This window comes from Thermobia domestica, chromosome 2, assembly GCF_964235325.1.
Source record: "Thermobia domestica chromosome 2, izTheDome1.hap1.1, whole genome shotgun sequence".
NCBI classification, from domain to species: domain Eukaryota; kingdom Metazoa; phylum Arthropoda; class Insecta; order Zygentoma; family Lepismatidae; genus Thermobia; species Thermobia domestica.
This window is the reverse complement of record NC_137455.1, coordinates 356,285,836-356,304,390: the sequence shown is the minus strand read 5'-3', so window position 1 is coordinate 356,304,390 and position 18,555 is coordinate 356,285,836. Positions and strand designations below refer to the sequence as shown.

Genomic DNA, 18,555 nt, shown 5'->3' with positions numbered 1-18,555 from the left:
GATTCACTTAGGTAAAGCTAACGAAAACGTACAAGCATACCGAATTTGAAGTTTTTATTCCAATTCTAAGTACCTAAAACATGAGATTATAGGTCCAGAAAAAGTCTCATTTAAATAACATGGGGAAATTCTTCATCCCCTCTTTAGACCCCCTAAAAATTAAAAATATTCACTTTTGGCAATTTTCCTGTGGGGTTGTCCCAAAAGCTATAATCATGTCAAATTTAATCACTGTAGCCCTGCAGGAAGTGCTCAATAATTTGAGGGTGTAAAAGGTGCCCCATATAAACAACATGGGAAAGATTTTTCAGTTCCCTATAAAACCACTCTAAGGTCGGAATTTTTTACTTGTACTGATTTACTTAGCTAGTGCTAACGAAAATGTGTAAGCATAACGAATTTCAAGTTTCTATTCCAATTCTAAGTACCTAAAACATGAGATTATAAGTCCAAAATAAGGTCCATTTAAATAACATGGGGAAATTTTTCATCCCCTCTTTAGACCCCATAAAAATTAAAAATATTCACTTTTGACAATTTTCCTGTGGATTAGTTCCGGAAAGCTACAATCATGCCGAATTGAATCATTGTAGCCATACAGGAAGTGCTCAATAATTTATGTCAGCTCATGTAGTTTTATATATAGTTAGGAAATATATATATATATATATATATATATATATATATATATATATATATATATATATATATATATATATATATATATATATATATATGTGTGTGTGTATATATTTGTCCGTTGATTTATATGTGCTATTTTTCTGTTTTCTTCAAAATAAATTGGAATTTTAATGACTTTATTTTGCTGATTTCATCTTCAAATCTATTAAAGCCTTTCCACTTCAAGTGTGCCCTCGGAAAATATGTGAAACATACTTCGGCTCCATCCCCGCCATCCTCTAACGGAGGAAACCCTCCCTTTGCTTAGGGGAAAGAAGTGAATGACCTCAGCTGTGTTGCCAAGTTGTCATATAGTCGTTTGGTCTTAATGAGTGAAGATTGTAGGCTACTTAGAATTAACAAGACAGTGCACAGCGAGGTCCGTGAAATAATTCATTGTGGTAATGCTTCCGCAACTAACAATTAAAAGATCTCGCTTGCAGCAACTTGTCCCTCCCTTTCGAGGGAAATACAGGAAACCACACATTGACAGCAGTACCAACAGGTGCAAACTTGAAATAAAATGGCTGTAAATATCTCTTCGAGAAAATTAAATTATGTTTAATATAGTACCTTTAGAAATTCGATGACCAAACTGCAGAAGGTGATTCTTTACATCAAAAAAAGAAAAAAAGTTCTAATAAACATGGGTTGATAAACACCTTTTTTGAAAATTAGAAGCCGCCAAAAAATGCGAAATATCACATTTTAAAAACCATGGCTTGCAAAATTATTGGTCCTATCGCAACCTGTTCAAGTATTTACATAGAAATAATATGCGGTCTATCCAAATAACAAGAACAACAATTCTCTGGTACTGTACCGGTGAAACGAATTGTATAAGGGAAGTTGGGAGGCACTTTTGAGGTACTTTTGAGCATTCATTTCGACGGTATTAGCAGAGGACTGCAAAATATGGATATTTAGCATTGATCCTATACTACTCTAGTTCGTGTATAACTCAGTTTTGAATCTCTTGCGAATTTTCAAGTAAGGGCATTATAAAAAATGATATTTCGAGTTTTTCAGCTTATTATAACTTTGAAAGGTGGATTTTCAGCCTATCCTTATTAGAACTTTTCTTTTTCTTATATTTAATATAAGGAGCCAGCTAGTGGTCGATCTAGAAGGTAAATACTGGGGGTGCCAGCCAGAATCCAGATTATGACAGATATGTTATATAAACTTTCAAAGATATATAAATAATAGTTTTAAATATTTTTTCACTCAAAAAGCTGGGAGCCCTAGGTCCCCCCGGTTCTGGGCTAGGTCCGCCACTGAGAATCATCTCCCGGAGTTTAGTCACCAGAAGTTTGGAATTTGGTCACCAAATTTATAAACGTTCTTTCTATAATTTTGAATATTTAATTTAAATAGTTAAATATGAAATTTATAATTCATGCAAATTTATTTTGAAAAACGAAGAGATATTTAACTATACCTAAAGAAGAAATCGTAAAATAAAATTTCATTAAAATTACAGCTCATTAAAAAAAATAGAGAAAATAATTATCCGTATAAATCAATGGGCTAAAGAAATAAAGATGGTGTACCTACGGTATGGCGTTAACCATATATTGCGAGATTCTTCACTCGACATCAGCAAAAATAGAACATACCACAGACGTTTAACATTTGAATATTTCACACACGAATGCGTTATTTGAAAAGCACACTGTTTATTTTAAGTTTTAGTTAATGTGTCACTAGCATCAAAAGTCAAAGGTCCATTCCATATCTAATTTTTATACTGGCCATAAAACTTATATCACTAAGAGGTAGACAGTGTATGCGAGGAGATAAGTTCTCGTTAATTTGTTATACATAGACTATACAAACTTTTAATTGAAGAGGTAGTCAGTTTCTCCAAAATAATAATCACGAGTAATGTTTATAAGAATACATAAACGTTTCGACCATTTAATGGCATGCTTGGTCTGTAAGTTCTGTTCATTGGATTCTTGTTGTGGTCCTTTAATCTTCTGAACTGTTGAAGCTAAAACAGACAAAGGAAATATTTAAAATCATAATAAAATGTATGAAAACAAATACCACTTATAATAAACATACACTGTAAAAAATCGTTGTGTTATTTGAACGACATGCCTATGTGTTAACACGATTGTGTTAAAATATAACACAAACAAGTGGTTAGAACAATTCACTCTCCATTTGGAGTTGTGTGTCAAATGCCGGTAGTTGAAATGACACACAGCCTGTGTATTAAATTAACACAAGTGTAGAATCTTCGGTGTTGTTTTTTGCGTGATTGCCAAATATGTTGGGCATCTAATTATAAAGGCTTATGAATTGAAGCTACAGACAAACACAGTAGAAAGAAATACTTAAACAAATCCAGGTATACGCAAAATTTCAAAATGCAAACCGCGTGATGTGTTTGACATTGTTTTACATAATGTTTCTGAAGAAACCTTAACAGCACAAGATGTGCTAGGCAAGTGCCATTGGTGTTCTAAATTCATCTCCCACATTTGATGCATTTATTGCTTCTTTTTCTAAGCGATTATGTGCTAGAAGCAACAAACGCATCAACTTTATTAGATGGCAACTGTCGCCGATCATTTGAAAGTGAATATGGAAGAACTATAAAATAAAGTAAATTGACAGTCGTCATTTTGTTATAAAATTAGGTCTACATGGCGAGCAGATTTTATCTTATCCCGAACGGTTATCGTCGAATTTACGCGGCTTAAAGGAGAACTCTGATTAGCCAAATTCAAAAGACCTCAACAATTTATCCCTCTACAAGCGACGTTTTCTTTATCGCTTTCGTGGCCAAGTCAGAAGAGTACGCGGCTAGTAATCGAAAGATTGGTGGTTCGTGCTCTCCTCCCCGCCCCTGGAGTTCATTTTTTTTACTTATTTAAAGTGTATTTTAGACTCAGCATAATGTAAAGAAATTACGCATATAGGCGATTTAACATATTTTGGGGAGTAATATTGTGGTTCATTAACGCTTATGGCACGGTTCGACACCGGTTGTGTGTTAAAGACGTAACACACCCCCTGTGTTAAACCCCAACACCGCGGGGTATGTGTTGAACTAACACCGCAGAGTGGTAGTCAGGCTGGAACCACTGCCCTGTGTTAAAATTGAGTTGAATTAACACAGCCATTTTTTAACTGTGTATTGCTTGTAGTATATATAAACCGTATACATAATAAGTGTATACGGTTTGCAGATGATATGTTGCAGAATCTGAAGAGAAAATCAATAATATATTAGAAAATTTGAGGGAAAAGTGTGAAGAATATGGGATAAAATAAATGTTAGAAAGACAAAAGCCATGGTGGATGGAATTAAGGGGTCGGTGTCAAAGATAGAAGTAGGAGAGGAGAAAATAGAACAGGTGACTAGTTTTCGATACTTGGGTAGTATTATTAGCGATGATGTGAAGTGTGAACGTGAAATAAAAGCAAGGATAGGAATGACGAAAGAAGCCTTTAGGAGGAAGAAAATACTATTTTGTGGGACCTCGAATAAAGAGTTAATAAAAAGAGTCATAAAGTGCTTCGTGTGGAGTATTGTATTCTATGGGGCAAAAACATGAATATTACGCAACAATGATGAAAACGACTGAACACTTTCGAAGTGTGAGTGTGGAGAAGAATAGAAAGAATTAGCTGGGTTGAGCGGAAAATGAATGAAAGGCTGTTAGAAATGTTGGGGAGAAAAGAAGAATTGTAGATATTATTAAGAAGTGAAAGAGAAACTGGTTGGAACATTGATTAAGAAGGAACTGTATCATCAGGGACGTGTTAGAGAGTATGGTGACAGGAAACAGGGGAAGGAAGCGAAGGAGGATACGATTGATGGACGATATCAAAACAGAGAAATCGTACGTGAAGACGAAGAGGTTAGCGGAAAACCGTGGAAGCTTCTCGGTTACAGCAAGTGATCTGCCAATAATGGCAGAATACCTATGGTGATGATAATATTTAAGAGAATCGAACAATTGCACTGTCTAGTGGTATAGCGTTTACATCTTGTACAAGCAGTCCCTGGTTTGACCCCAAGTCATGTCAGTTTGTAATGGATAATATCTTATCCTTGCGATTTTGTTTCGAGGTTCTTCCGTTATCATTCCAGCAATTCTTTCATAATCATTTCTTTAATTAACGATCCACTCCTTTATCCTACAAGGCATAAACGTAGGACGTAAAACTAAAAAGAAAATAATTTCATGTCATTTGCCAAGCTCTTATGATGCTTTCTGTTTTATTTACTTTTGCGTTTTACACCGCATGCAACCTGAAAGTCACTAAACAAATGTCCGAATCTTGTACTGAGTAGAGGTCATTGATGAATTCCAAACTACGTTATGTAAAAGTACGAGGGTTGATCCAGAAATACGGTTCCCAAAGAGGTCCAGCCGCACGGGAAGGTCCGAGGCTAAATCCGGCAACACCACTGTACGCGGCTGTTTACCCACTCTCGATTCCATCCGGCTGCGCTTCGCTGTGCCGCTCAGTCTTGTCTCAGCAGCCGTCCGAGATTGAGGTGCAAATTGTTGCTCCCGCTAAGTGCGAGTTTCGTTCCGTAATTCGTTTTTGCACACCAAAGGGACTCTACCTGTGGATATTTATCGTCAGTTGACAGAGGTGTATTTCTACAAGTGTATGTCCGTTTGATACGTCCGAAAGTAGTGCAGGGAGTTTAGTACCAGCCGGAAGGACGTCCACGATGAAGAACAGAGTGGAAGACTGTCAGTTTCGGAGGCGATTGTCGAGATGGTCCAACGCGAAGTGCTTCAAAACAGGAGTATCACCATCCGTGAACTTGTTGCTCGGATTCCTAGGAGTTCTCACGGTACAGTGGAAAGAGCTTTGACGAGATGAAACGCTTCCTTAACGGGTTGACGGTGGAGTTCTACGACATTGGGATACAGAAATTGGAGCACTGTCTACAAAAAATACGTATAAAAAGATGACGATTATGTCGAAAATAGAGCAAAGTGTCTTCTTTTTAACGATGTACATTGCTATGAGAATAAATAATGTTATCTATTTGTAAAATTGATGGTAACCTTATTTCCGGATCAACCCTCGTACGTTAAGTTTTGTCTAATGACTGTCCATCTGTCCGTTTGTCGACAATTACTGCAAAAATCGTAGGAAATTAAAAGAAGTTATTTACTGGTATGAATTTAGAATCCCAAGAATAGGTACCACTCTCGTGCTTAACCCTTTACTGCATCCAGAAGTAATAAAAACATGCCATTGGAGGTTTGAATATTGATATACTACGGAGGCTCCAGAGTCTAGTGGTCCCGGGTTCGTTTCCAGGTGGGAGAGCCTTGGGAATTTTAACTGCCCCCGATGTTTGTGTGTTTGTATCTCTGTCCTTAAAGATTAATGGAAGAAAACGTAAAAAAAAAAAAAAAAAATCGAAGTAAAAGATAGTGATGATTACTGTAATTAACGTTACGAACGTTCGGTAAATCAGTTAACTTTTTTTTAAAAAGTTAGAGGTTTGGACTCGCATTCGTGTGGTCCCAGATTCTATTCCCGGCCGATGCATCCCAATTTTTGGCTTCCACCCAACATCGTGAGGCAAACTGGGGAGTCACGTGAATAAAGATGCGACAGTCACGTGGTTCAGAAAGCTTTCGAGTCAAAGCGAGCTTAGAGACAAGGTGACGCAACTCGCTCACTACGCGTTAGTAGCTAGGCTGGACTGATAACAGACTGTGCTGGAGTGACTCAAAGTTCGCAAAGGGCTGTCACCAGTGGCTACTATTATTATTATTATTATTATTATTATTATTATTATTATTATTATTATTATTATTATTATTATTATTATTATTATTATTATTATTATTATTATAAATAGCAAAAAGGGTAAGAGAAAGTGATTTTATTTTTTATTCTGTTTGCAATGTGGTTTAGTGTCTCAAGAGTGAGTTTCTTGTGCGTCTTTCGCTACATTTAAATGTCTATAGCGGTTTTAGAGTATAAAATGAAATTTAATTATTTTGAGTAAAGATATATTTTACTAATTATGTTTTTGAAATCTTATTCGTCGAAGAAAAGTGATCCAACATCTTCGCCATTTATTTAACATTAAAGGTGACACGAACCCAGATCATGTGACTTTCTGCTGAACAAAATTGTGTACATTGCTTTTCTCGAAGTTCACTCATTTCCTCCCACACTCTCATTCCATCGTTTTTTTCATAGTCATTTACTTTCATAATCATCCGTCTCTTTTAGCGTAAAGGATATAAGCATGGCAGCATGAACCATTGGCTTCATTTCATTTTTTACGCAATGAGCAATAAATTAATTTCCTTACTTTTAGTACTAAGTTACAGCACTTGCCGATAGATGGCAGAAGCTGAGCGGCAGTTTCTCAGAGCGCTGATAAAAAGGCAAGTATAATACCGTAAGGTGGAGTGGTGGTATTCGAACTGGCCACCTGGAATCTCTAACCAGGTAAAAAAATAGGGTATCCGTAGCTGGCGGAGAAAAATAAACAAGTCATTTAGGTTTTCCATCCCCCTTGGTTGAATTTTATTCGCGAACATCTTGCATACGGTTGGATTACTTACCTTATCGAGGTAAAGGAAACAACCGTCGAATTGTTTTGTGCCTCTACGGAGGCGGACACACTACCTTGATCTCAGTGGCGTATTTACGATTTTGTTTCGGGAGGGGCTTTGCTAACTTTTGGGGGGGTGGGGGCTTCGCCTGGAAATGTGAAAATTCTGCAAGATATTTAATTTACTTTACTATACTAAGTAAGATTTCGGGGGGGGCTTAAGCCCGGAAGCCACCCCCCTAAATACGCCACTGCTTGATCTTATCTTTAGACGACCTTGCTATTCTTTAGGCTTTACGAATTATTTTGATACTCTCCTCTTCGGAGGCAGAGGTAGTTGAACAAATCAGTTGACGACTCAGGCATCTCTACCGGCTAACGACTACTTTTTTGTGCTTCCTCTTCGGAGGAAAAGTCATATTATTAAAATACAACCTTAGAGCAGCGCTCTAAGAACATATCTTTTCCTAAGTACTCCACTACCCTCCTTAGTGGTAAGCTGGCGCCATCTCCCACTTTCGCTATCAAGATGGCTTCTCAGAAGACCCCAGTCAAGACAGAGAAGAAGACACAATCATCCAAAAATCCTAGTATCAGGGGCAAAATAATAAGATCTACGTATAAACCGGAAGATTTTCTTCTGCCTTTAGGCAAGAAGAAGCAATCAAACGCTCCAGCGAAGCAAAAAGTGAAAACGACAACTACACTTAAACAGTCAAGTGAATCGCAGCCATCAACGTCCCATAACACTGACGATATGGATTTCACAGTGGTGGGAACACTCAAGCGACGAAGGTCTTCTTTGGAGAACCTCAACAAAGCAGAAAAAATAATTAATAGCACCCAAGAATATCCACCTCTTCCCACCAGTAATAGGTTCGATATTTTGTCACCTGAACAAGCAGATAATACTAGTACCAGCAACAACAATGCACCGACTAACAAGCTCTCCAGTTTCAGGCCGCCTCCTATTTTCATATACGGAATAACAAACACATATACATTTATAAAGACCTTGTCGCGAGCATTGAAGGAGCCTCCCTTAGCTCAGCCCAATAAGGAGCGCATCCGAATTCAAGCGGCTACCAAAGATGACTATAACGCTATCAAAGCTTATTGTGAGCAAACGAAAACTGAATATGCCACAGGAGTAGCAAAAAACGAAAGGCCCATAAAGGTAGTTGTCCGTAAACTACCTATTGACACCGAATTAGATGACCTGAAGGCAGAACTTACACGATTAGGCTTCAAACCAATAAGTGTCCACCAAATGTCTCGCAAAAGCAAGACTGACGAGAAGAAAATACTGATGCCACTGTTCTTGGTAGCTTTGGAGAGAACTGCAGCTGTTAAAGAGATCTATGCAATTAATAACTTGCTGTACTACAAGGTCCAGATCGAACCTTATAAGCCTCCTTCAGTGTTGCAATGTTATAGGTGCCAACGATTGGGGCATTCTCAAGATACCTGCCAAGCTCACCCGAGGTGTCTCAAATGTGGACAACTGCATTTCACACAGTCTTGTAGTAAACCAGACACATCAACACCCGCCACTTGTGCAAATTGTCAGGGGGATCACCCGGCAAATTACCGTGGTTGCCCGGTATATAAGTCTTACTCTGAAGCACTAAAATTACCGGCACAGCAGCCGAAGAAACACCCAGAAGCACCCAAGAAAAATTTACAAGAACCAACGGCAGAGAAAACCTCCATTCCCACTTCTGTTAATAACCAGCCAATGGCTACAGATAATGATCCTGGAGCTCCTATCTCTTCCAACATCGAGTCAACTTCTGCACTCAATCAAGGGAACTCTAAAGAAGATCTGGACTTAAAGTCCGTTCTTTCCTTCCTCAAGGAATTACCTTTCCGTAAAATAATAACTCATATTAAACGTGGGATTACACGATTCCGACAAGCAGTCGATTCAGCTTCTAAGGCTGCAGTTGTAATAGAAACTATAGCGGAAATGGTTGACGATGGCTGCTTCTAAATCCAAGGTTCTCCATCACTCCCTTATTCTTGCTACGTGGAATGCAGATGGTCTCGAAGGGCAGAAACACCTACTTATTAGATTTCTCATCCAACATAAAGTTGATATTATGTTTGTACAAGAAACGCATTTTACTGCACGAATCACTAGCTGGCGCTTACCTAACTACATTGTGTACAGACAGGATAGAGTGGGTAGACAGAAAGGAGGATTGTTACTTATCATCAAAAAGTCATTCCCAGTGAGGTTGATAACAATACCACCCCTACTTACTTTGGAGGCCCTTGGTGTTGAGCTCATAACTCCAGGCGTTCCACTAATATTAGTCACTGGGTACAGGTCCCCAGCCACGCAACTAGAGCCCACAGACTTTGATATCATAGCTAGCTTAGGACCAAAAGTCATCTTGGCTGGAGATCTTAATGCTAAGCATGGCGAATGGCACTCAATTAAACCTAACAACGCAGGGGACGCCTTACACCAATATATCCTAAGGTCTAATTTCATTATCAGTGCTCCACGAGACCCGACTTATCATCCAAAATTCGGTGGTCAACCCGATGTTCTTGATGTTGCTATTTGCAAAGATGTATCCTTTACTGTACATCCCTATGTCATCTCGGATTTAGACTCTGATCATGATCCTGTCATTTTCCACGTTTCACACCGCAGCCTCGCACATACCAGCCCTCTCATCAAAACAACAGAAACTGATTGGGATGTATTTAAACAGGAATTAAACAATATGATCGATCTACGAGATAGACCAGCCACTATAGAGGACATCGAACAAGCAGTTTCTCACGTCACCTTCGCACTTCGTACTGCAGAGGCAGCGAGCACCACCATCAAAATCTCTTCCACCCAAACCGGTCAATGCGACAGTTTTCATCTACAACTGTATATCCATCTAAAACGCTGGGCTAGGCGTCGATGGCAGCACACACTACATCCAGCATATAAGACACTATGGAACAAACTGCGTGCAAAGTTCAAGATACTGACTATGCGACAAAACCAACAATACTGGGAAGACACTTTTCGAAATGTAACAGTAAATGATCGCAAAATCTGGACGTACTCCAAAGCATTCCAACGCACTACAAACGCTTCAAAAGCTAGAGTCATACAAGGACCCCAAGGACTGACTCAAGACCCTCAGTCGCAAGCGGATATTTTCGCCGACTCTTTGGAAAAGCAGTTCCAGCCCAACAGAGCTATTCTCGATCCTTATTTCCAACAGCACATTCGAACCACCTTATATGCCATAAGTAAACAAAACCCCACAGATGATATCACTTTAGTAACACCTCGGGAAATAGAAAGACACATCAAACGTCTGCCGGCAAGGACAGCATCTGGGCCTGATGGGATTCGAACTGAGATACTGAAACACAAAACAAGGAAATTACTGGTCTTCTTAACTTATTTATTTAATGCCATCCTTCAACTATGCCACTTCCCAAAGACCTGGAAGGAAGCTCGAATCATTACCATACCCAAACCTGGAAAAAATCCGCTGCTCCCGGAAAACTATAGGCCGATCAGTCTTTTGTCACACTTAAGTAAATTATTTGAGCGTGTGTTACTCTGGAGGCTAAGACAGCATGTAGTCAATAACGATCTCATACCATCCCATCAGTTTGGGTTTCGTGCACAACATAGTACTACTACGCAACTCGTACGCGTAGTAGATCACTTAACAGTGGCTTTCAACAGAAAACAACACACCCTTGGAGTATATCTGGATGTCTCCAAAGCATTTGATAAAGTCTGGTTAGCAGGGCTATTATATAAACTATACACCCAGGGTCTTCCAGATCGTCTTCTGCATTTACTTCGTTCTTACCTCATTGGCAGAGAATTTCATGTGTCTGTTGACGGTGTCAAATCCTCCTCTAGAACTATCAAAGCAGGTGTTCCACAGGGCGCTGTACTTTCACCTCTTTTATATACTCTGTATACAGCAGATCTTCCGACCCTACCACATTGCTTTCTCGCAACGTATGCCGATGATACTGCCTTTTTTACGACCAGTAGCTCTCTTGCACAATGCTACATCTATATGCAAAGACAACTAACAAGTTTTCAGGAATGGGCAAGACGTTGGAGGATTAAAGTAAATACAGACAAAAGTTGTGCTGTCATCCACAGCCGACGACGCATCCGCGTCCCTCGATACCTTATCTATGAGAACGCACATATTCCTCACGCCACCCACGCCAAATACTTGGGAGTGACCTTAGACCGTGGGCTAACTTTCGCCGCACATATCAGCAACATCAAGCAAAGAGCTTTACGAAAAATCTCATCGTTATATCCCATCTTCCGCTGCAGTTCCATTTCTCATGAGGTCCGCGTTCACATACTTAAGATGATAGTTCTGTCCACCCTCACATATGCATGCCCTGCTTGGCAACACGCTTCAAACAGTCTCCTTCGAACACTTGAAAGTGTGCAAACTAGAGCTGGTCGTATAATCACTGGTCACGACAGATATACCCGAAACAGACAAATTCTGGAAGATTTGGAACTTCCTACTGTTAGAGAACTACTGCGACATCTTCACAGTAAGTTCTGGCGTACTTTACCCCGACACATTAATCCAGCAATAGCTAACATCGGCACCGAATTCGCTCTACGAAATGTCCATCGCACACCACGCATTTAATATCTTTCCAGCGATCGCACTGATATCATCATCTGCTACTCTGCGACAGTTGCCGATGTAGTCTACCACGCCTAACAAAACAATAGTACTACCCAACAAACCACCTGCACATGTTGCATATATCTTTTATACCATCTAACTCATGGAGTCAGGGGCTTCGGCCCGATACTCTACTCAAAACTTGAAAATTACCGTGACCGTGACCGTGGTATTCATATAAAACGGCAGCTTCAAAACAGATAGAAATATTCGAAAAGCAGAAACGTAGTGAACTAGACAATACGATTTTGCATGTGATACCTTTACCACAATTCACCTATCTGCTTTTGCTCTGCTGCTATTTACAGAATCCGAAAAAAATGCTAAATCTATTTACAGTTGCAAATCGAAAGCAGATAGATAAGTTGTGATAATGGTATCACATGCAAAATCGTATAGTCTAGTTCACTACGCTTCTGCTTTTCGAATATTTTTATTTGTTTTGAAGATATTACAGAAAAACACTAGAATTAGCGGTAGTTTAATTTCGCTGTAGTGAAGACCCTTAAGGCACGTCATTTCTTGAGAGCAATTTCTCCCGGAGTTGGCGTATCTAGCCCAGGGTCTGGGGGAGCCTAGGCCAACCAGTTTATTTTTAGTGACAAAAATAATTCAACCTTTTTATTTATATATTTTTGAAAGTTTATAGTTAACTCATGATATATCATAGTCTTGGTCCCCCCCCGCCCCACAGTTTTTACTTTCTAGATCCGTCTCTGCCTGAGGTTGAACACTACATGATTTCTCATTAATTGTATACCAATATACTAATAAAATAAAAACATGATATTCTTATGTCGATGTTAAATCTTGTTCTTTCCCCTCCCCAACGCAAAATCTGAAATGACAGTACCATGGCTGTTCGCAGCGGGAGGCAAGTGAGGCAGTTGCCTCTCCCTGGATTTTCAAAGGGTGTTCAGTTTTCAGGGAACGTTCAAAACATACTAATATTCTCTCACATACTAAACTGCCAAATACTATAGTAGCCTACTGAAGTTTATTTGTTGTTGTAGTTAGTAAGGATATGCATAAATAACTGTTGTTTCATATTATAGTAATATCCGCCCGCGTGCATCAAAAGTTGTATGTATTCGCTATTGTGTTTGTGTGCCAGTCTATAGCCCCTCCCCCTTGGAAAAAATCCTGCTGGCGTCCCAGAACGCTGCTGTATACACCTAATATGTAACAAGGTTAAATACTAAAGAATATTGAAAATAATAATATTAATGAACAAAAACAAATTATGCCGGAAGTACCCAGCCATAGCTTATTGAACTGCTTTGTGTTCGCCATTGTGCTCGGGCGCTACTTTCCCACTTGCGAAATCCAAGGGAAGCAGCGCAGGCCGGTAGCCAGCCCAAAAATGTAGGGGGAGGACCGGTAGAAGTTAGGGGGAGCCCGATTCAGCCATATTATAGTTCATCACCATATTATAGTTCATTTACAAGCTTACCGTGAAACTTTTAGGGGTCCAGCAAAAACTTAGGGGGGCGCGGCCCCCTAGACCCCCGTGGATACGAGCCTGAAGCAGCCCTCCTAAGTTTATCTTGTCCCCTCACGACCAGCATGCTTTAATATATGCTCTGTGCTCTATTAATTAAAAAAAATTAGATATGTATAAGAGACGAGTTTGTTTTGAATCCATTTTGATCCCTTTCAGAAAATACAATGAAGAAATGTAGAAAAATGATAGAATTACAACGAAATTTTTATACAAGTTTTTATTGGTAATTTCTCTACAATACCTCTGGTGCGTGGGGTCCCTTGTTCAGTTCCCGGTCAAGTAAGTTTGTGGTGGACAACATCGTATTCCCGTTTTCTAGGTATTCCCGTTTCCTCCCACACTCTCATTCCACTAATTCTTCCATCATCATTCACTTCCCTTAATCATCCGTCTCTCTTAGCCTAAAGGACATAATTATAGGACAATAAACTGAAATAATTACTTTTTCATTTAATTTTTTCTATGATACGGTGGATGAAATGTAACGAGTGTAATGATGGAATTGTAGGAAGCCGAATACCGCGAAACCCATATAAGTTTAGAAAAGACTGAAAGTCAGGAAGGATATAAAACAAGTTTAAAAACCAGCAATTTCTAACTCACCTTGGGATAATCTGAGCAGTCACCTAGAAGCTAGTATGTATGTGGGAGTGAAATTGACATCTCAATGAGAAGCAACCGGGAAGATACTATATATATACAAAAAAATCTTTCAATTGTTACTGGATAGGAAAACAGATATTACGTATTTGGGCCAAATCGAATGGTGATGTCGCGGTGCCTCCCAGGACCGCTCTTCAAGGGGGCCCGGAGCCCAACTTGAAAATTTTAAATAGAAACATGGGGCGAGTGACACCTCATTCGATAGATCTTTAAAAACTAAAAAGCAATCTGACAAAAGATTTTTCATATCGGTCACCGTATTCAAAATGGCCGCCAAGATATGTTACCTGTATCACGTAAACGTCCAGTAGCACTAATACGAAAATGGTTGAAGATAATAACGGATGAACATAATAAAACTCCTATCCAATAAAACTCCTAACTCTCTGTGAGTTCCTACCATTTTCGTATTAGTGGTACTGGACGCTTTATCTAATACACACGCCGTGTCTTGACGGCCATTTTGAAAACGGTGACCCATATGAACAATCTTTTGCCACAACCACTGTTTAGTGTATGAAGATCTATCGAACGAGGTATCACATGACCCATATTTTCGTTTAAAATTTTTAAGTTGGACCTGAGCCCCCATGGAAGGCGGTGCTGGGGGGGGGGCACCGCGACATTATTCGATTTGCCCCATGGCTTTCCTATTTGAGTTTTTGTTTGGTTCATTTATGTTCAAGTTTTCGTATTAGTGCTACTGGACGTTTATCTGATACAGGTAACATATCTTGGTGGCCATTTTGAATACGGTGAACGATATGAAAAATCTTTTGCCACATCTGTTAAGTTTTTAAAGATCTATCGAATGAGGTGTCACTCGCTCCATGTTTCCGTTTAAATTTTAAACTTGGGCCCCGGCCCCCCTTGAATAGCGGCCCTGTGGAGCATCGCGACATCACCATTCGATTTGCTCTATGGTATTTTCTATTTGAGTTTAAGATCAGTTCATTCATCTTTAAACGGGTTCGAGATTTTTCCGTGGAAAAATTAAAATGGGCCACCCTGGATATCTATCTATCTATCGATATATATATATATATATATATATATATATATATATATATATATATATATATATATATATATATATATATATATATATATAATGTAGTTTCATTCCCATCAATAGATAGGCGGGCCACAGAAGGTAGCGCCTTCTCTTGGACCAGTAACATTCTTCAATATGTAATATTTCATTATAGGAAGGCTTTCAAAGAATCTACAAGTGTTAGCCGGGTACGAGTTAATAACATTTTTGAAGTATCTATTAGGGTCAATCCATCTGAAGTGGTCCAAAGATGGTGAAAATAGTTGCTCGACCATCTCCGTAAATTCTAAAAATTTGAGTGTGATGAACCTTGTGTAAGAGAAGGTCAATAACATCATTTACGTTGTCGTATGTTCAAGTGTTCCTGAGTGGCAGCCATCTTTGTTGTTGGTGGCGTGACAATGTTTGCATTTGCAAGCGTTTATGAAAATTATAGTTGCTCAGGACGTACGAATCAGAACTATTGCCAAAAAAATCATGACTGATATTACATGGAGAAAAAAGTGAGGACGTGGTAAAAACGCGAAGAAAGCATGTGCGTGACGATAGTCGTAGCCCAGAAAAATTTTAATGTTTGGATATTTTTCATGCTAGATCTCCAAAACTACGCATAGTGCAGCAATTAGGCCTATTTTGTTTGTGTCTTGCGAATGACGTTCGTTCCATCTTCCTAGCTCCATGATCATTGCCACTTCTATATGATAAAGGGGTTAGTTTCCCTTTGCACCCTAATCCAGTCATAATATGAAAGTTAGTTGAAAAATCCTTATAGGCATGGGACTTTGTAAATAGATGTATTAAGTTGCATTGAAAAAATATACTAAAAGTCCCCCAAGAATCGCGATTGTGCTATGGCCGCCATATTGGAAAATGGCGGCCGCAAGATAAGAAATAGTTTTAAAGTTGCGATCAGTTTGAAAATATACTTATAAACATGAAACTTACTTTATAGAGCATTTCGTTAGAGTGAAAACCATCCTAGAATTTTGAAAAGAATTACAGGTGTGCAAAGGCTGCCATATTGGTAAATAGCCACTCTATTATCAAAATTATTTTAAAGCTATGATCAGTTTGAAAACTTTGAAACATGAGTCTTTGTGAATAAATGTCTTTAGTTGTAATGAAAAGCACAAACACAAAGGGCATCTCTAGTGACTTCCTACTTTCTTGACCGGTGAGTACCAGGGTCGATATGGGTATGTATAGAACCTGTGGACTCTATATCTCACGAATACGTTGGTCTCTATGTCATAAAGTGAGGTGTGTTTGAACAGGAGTCGAAAAAGCGATCGACAGTACCGACAGTGTTGTGGTCATTTCTCGGGTCACCGTGCGCCACTAGAAATACTTCCGATGGAGACCTTTGGATCTTTCCTTATCTCCTAATTCTGCTGCCTTATTCTATGTCGCACACTACCCACAAAACCACATAGATTCAGCAGGATCTTCACAAGAAGTGACGACAACCGGCCCAGAAGCACGGCTTTTTTTACTCGTGGGGGTGTGTATCTCCGGTGACCGACGAGCCTCTCAATCAATGTGGGTGTGGGGAGAACGTGCAGACACGCTAGTTTCCGAATATGCAAACCAGGATGTAGCATTTGAAGTTGTTTCAATGTCAGGGCCCAAAACAGCTTGTTACTGCTTATCGCTCTCGGCTATTTCGAGACCTGCGTCAGCTGAGCTTTGTGTGTGTGTGTGTGTGTGTGTGTGTGTGTGTGTGTGTGTGTGTGTGTGTGTGTATAGGTCAGGGAATAAATTGAACTGTGCCTCTTCCATAATACACTCCTAACTATTGGCCTGGTCGATATCATAACTAAGCCCAAGAATGGGTTCCCACTGGAACCAAACCAAGCTCAGCTGACGCATGGATCGAAATAGCCGAGAGCGATCAGCAGTGTCTGACTGTTTTGGGCCCTGACACTAGAACAACTTCAAATGCGACATTGTGGATTACATATTCGGAAACCAGCATGTCTGCATGTTCTCCCCCATACGACATTGTCCGAAGTGCCCGTCGGTCACCGGAAATAGGCGCCCCACAAGTAAACAATCCTCACTTCTGGGCCGGTTCTCGTCAATTGTTGTACAGTTCCTGCTGGATTTCCGTAGTTTCGTGGCTAGTGTGCGGCATAGAATTACGCACCAGAGTCAGAAGATGAGGATAGACTCAAAGCTATCCACCGGAAACCTCTCCAGTGGCGCATGGTAACCCCGAGAAGTGACCATATCACTGTCGGTACCGTCGATCGGTTTTTCGACTCCTGTTCGAACACACCTCACTTTGTGACATCTAGACTAATATATTCGTGACCTACAGAGCCCACCGGTTCTACACATACCCATATCGACCCTGGTACTCAACGGTCAAGGAAGTAGGGAGTCAACAATGCATTGGGTGTAGATGCCGAGAACAGATATCCAAAGCAGGAGAAATATTTTAGCTACATTTGTATAGTGATAGACAACAACAAACATTGGACAATCTACCGTGCTACAGGTACAATAACATGATATCCGAACAAGCTTTAAACATGACGTTTGACCTTTCATCACTACCTCGTACAAGTAACGCAGCTGCCCAACATTCGTATCGTGTGTACCTTCAGGTCTAGCTATGGAAAGACAATAAATCGAACCCAGCCGACTGAGGATGGGTACAGTTGGGAAATGCCTTGTCTCCAGTGCAGATATCAAGGAGTCCAGCACCTCCACGAGTTGATGAAGCTTATTTCATGTGAATGTCGATCGACATACTATAACAAGTGTTACTGTAGAAACTCGGGGTTATGTTCTATGTGTAAAAACTGTCAAAGTCTTTCCTGTATGAATAATTCTAATACAAGTGATTTATTTTTTGTTGACGAGGAAGACATACACTGAGAAGAAAAATTGTAGGTGGCGTATTTAAAAGGATAGGTTACATGCGTAATTCCTGTAGTTTTTGGACAACGTACAGCAGGCGTATAACTGAAAACGCATGTTTTATAATACTTTTTGTATAAGTGTTCCATCTATACGTACTTTCTGTATGAAACAATGTAGGCGGTCAGGATCTCACATGCAAATGGCCGTATATAACATATAGCTGACGAAAGTAACATAAGTATAAGCATGTGATATACGGAAAACTGTTAGATGTCAGACATCCTGCAACAGCATGATGTAACATCTAAAGGCAGTGCCTGTGTAGTATACGGATAACGTATGCTTCGTACAGATTTCTATAGTAAGCAAGAGGATACCGTATATTTGTACAATATACCGCTGTCCGGAGAACGGATTTTTCTCTGTGTAGACTATAAAAGTGGTGATTGACATAATTTGATTGCATTTGTTTTATTCGTTAAAACATCGTTTGCTTTTCATTTAGTTTATTTCTAAT

General features: G+C 39.5%; 1 protein-coding gene across 3 annotated transcripts in view; it reads right to left on the bottom strand.

Annotated features, from left to right (window-relative positions):
- Positions 1-751: 751 nt before the first annotated feature.
- Positions 752-18,555, bottom strand: part of LOC145678799 (carbonic anhydrase 2-like) — a 227,130-nt gene continuing 209,326 nt past the window's right edge. For all 3 annotated transcript variants that reach the window (XM_081749314.1, XM_081749316.1, XM_081749315.1), the window contains one exon: positions 752-2,677. In XM_081749314.1, coding sequence (XP_081605440.1) covers positions 2,573-2,677 — 105 coding nt within the window. In that variant the 3' untranslated portion in view covers positions 752-2,572. The remainder of the gene's footprint in view (positions 2,678-18,555) is intronic.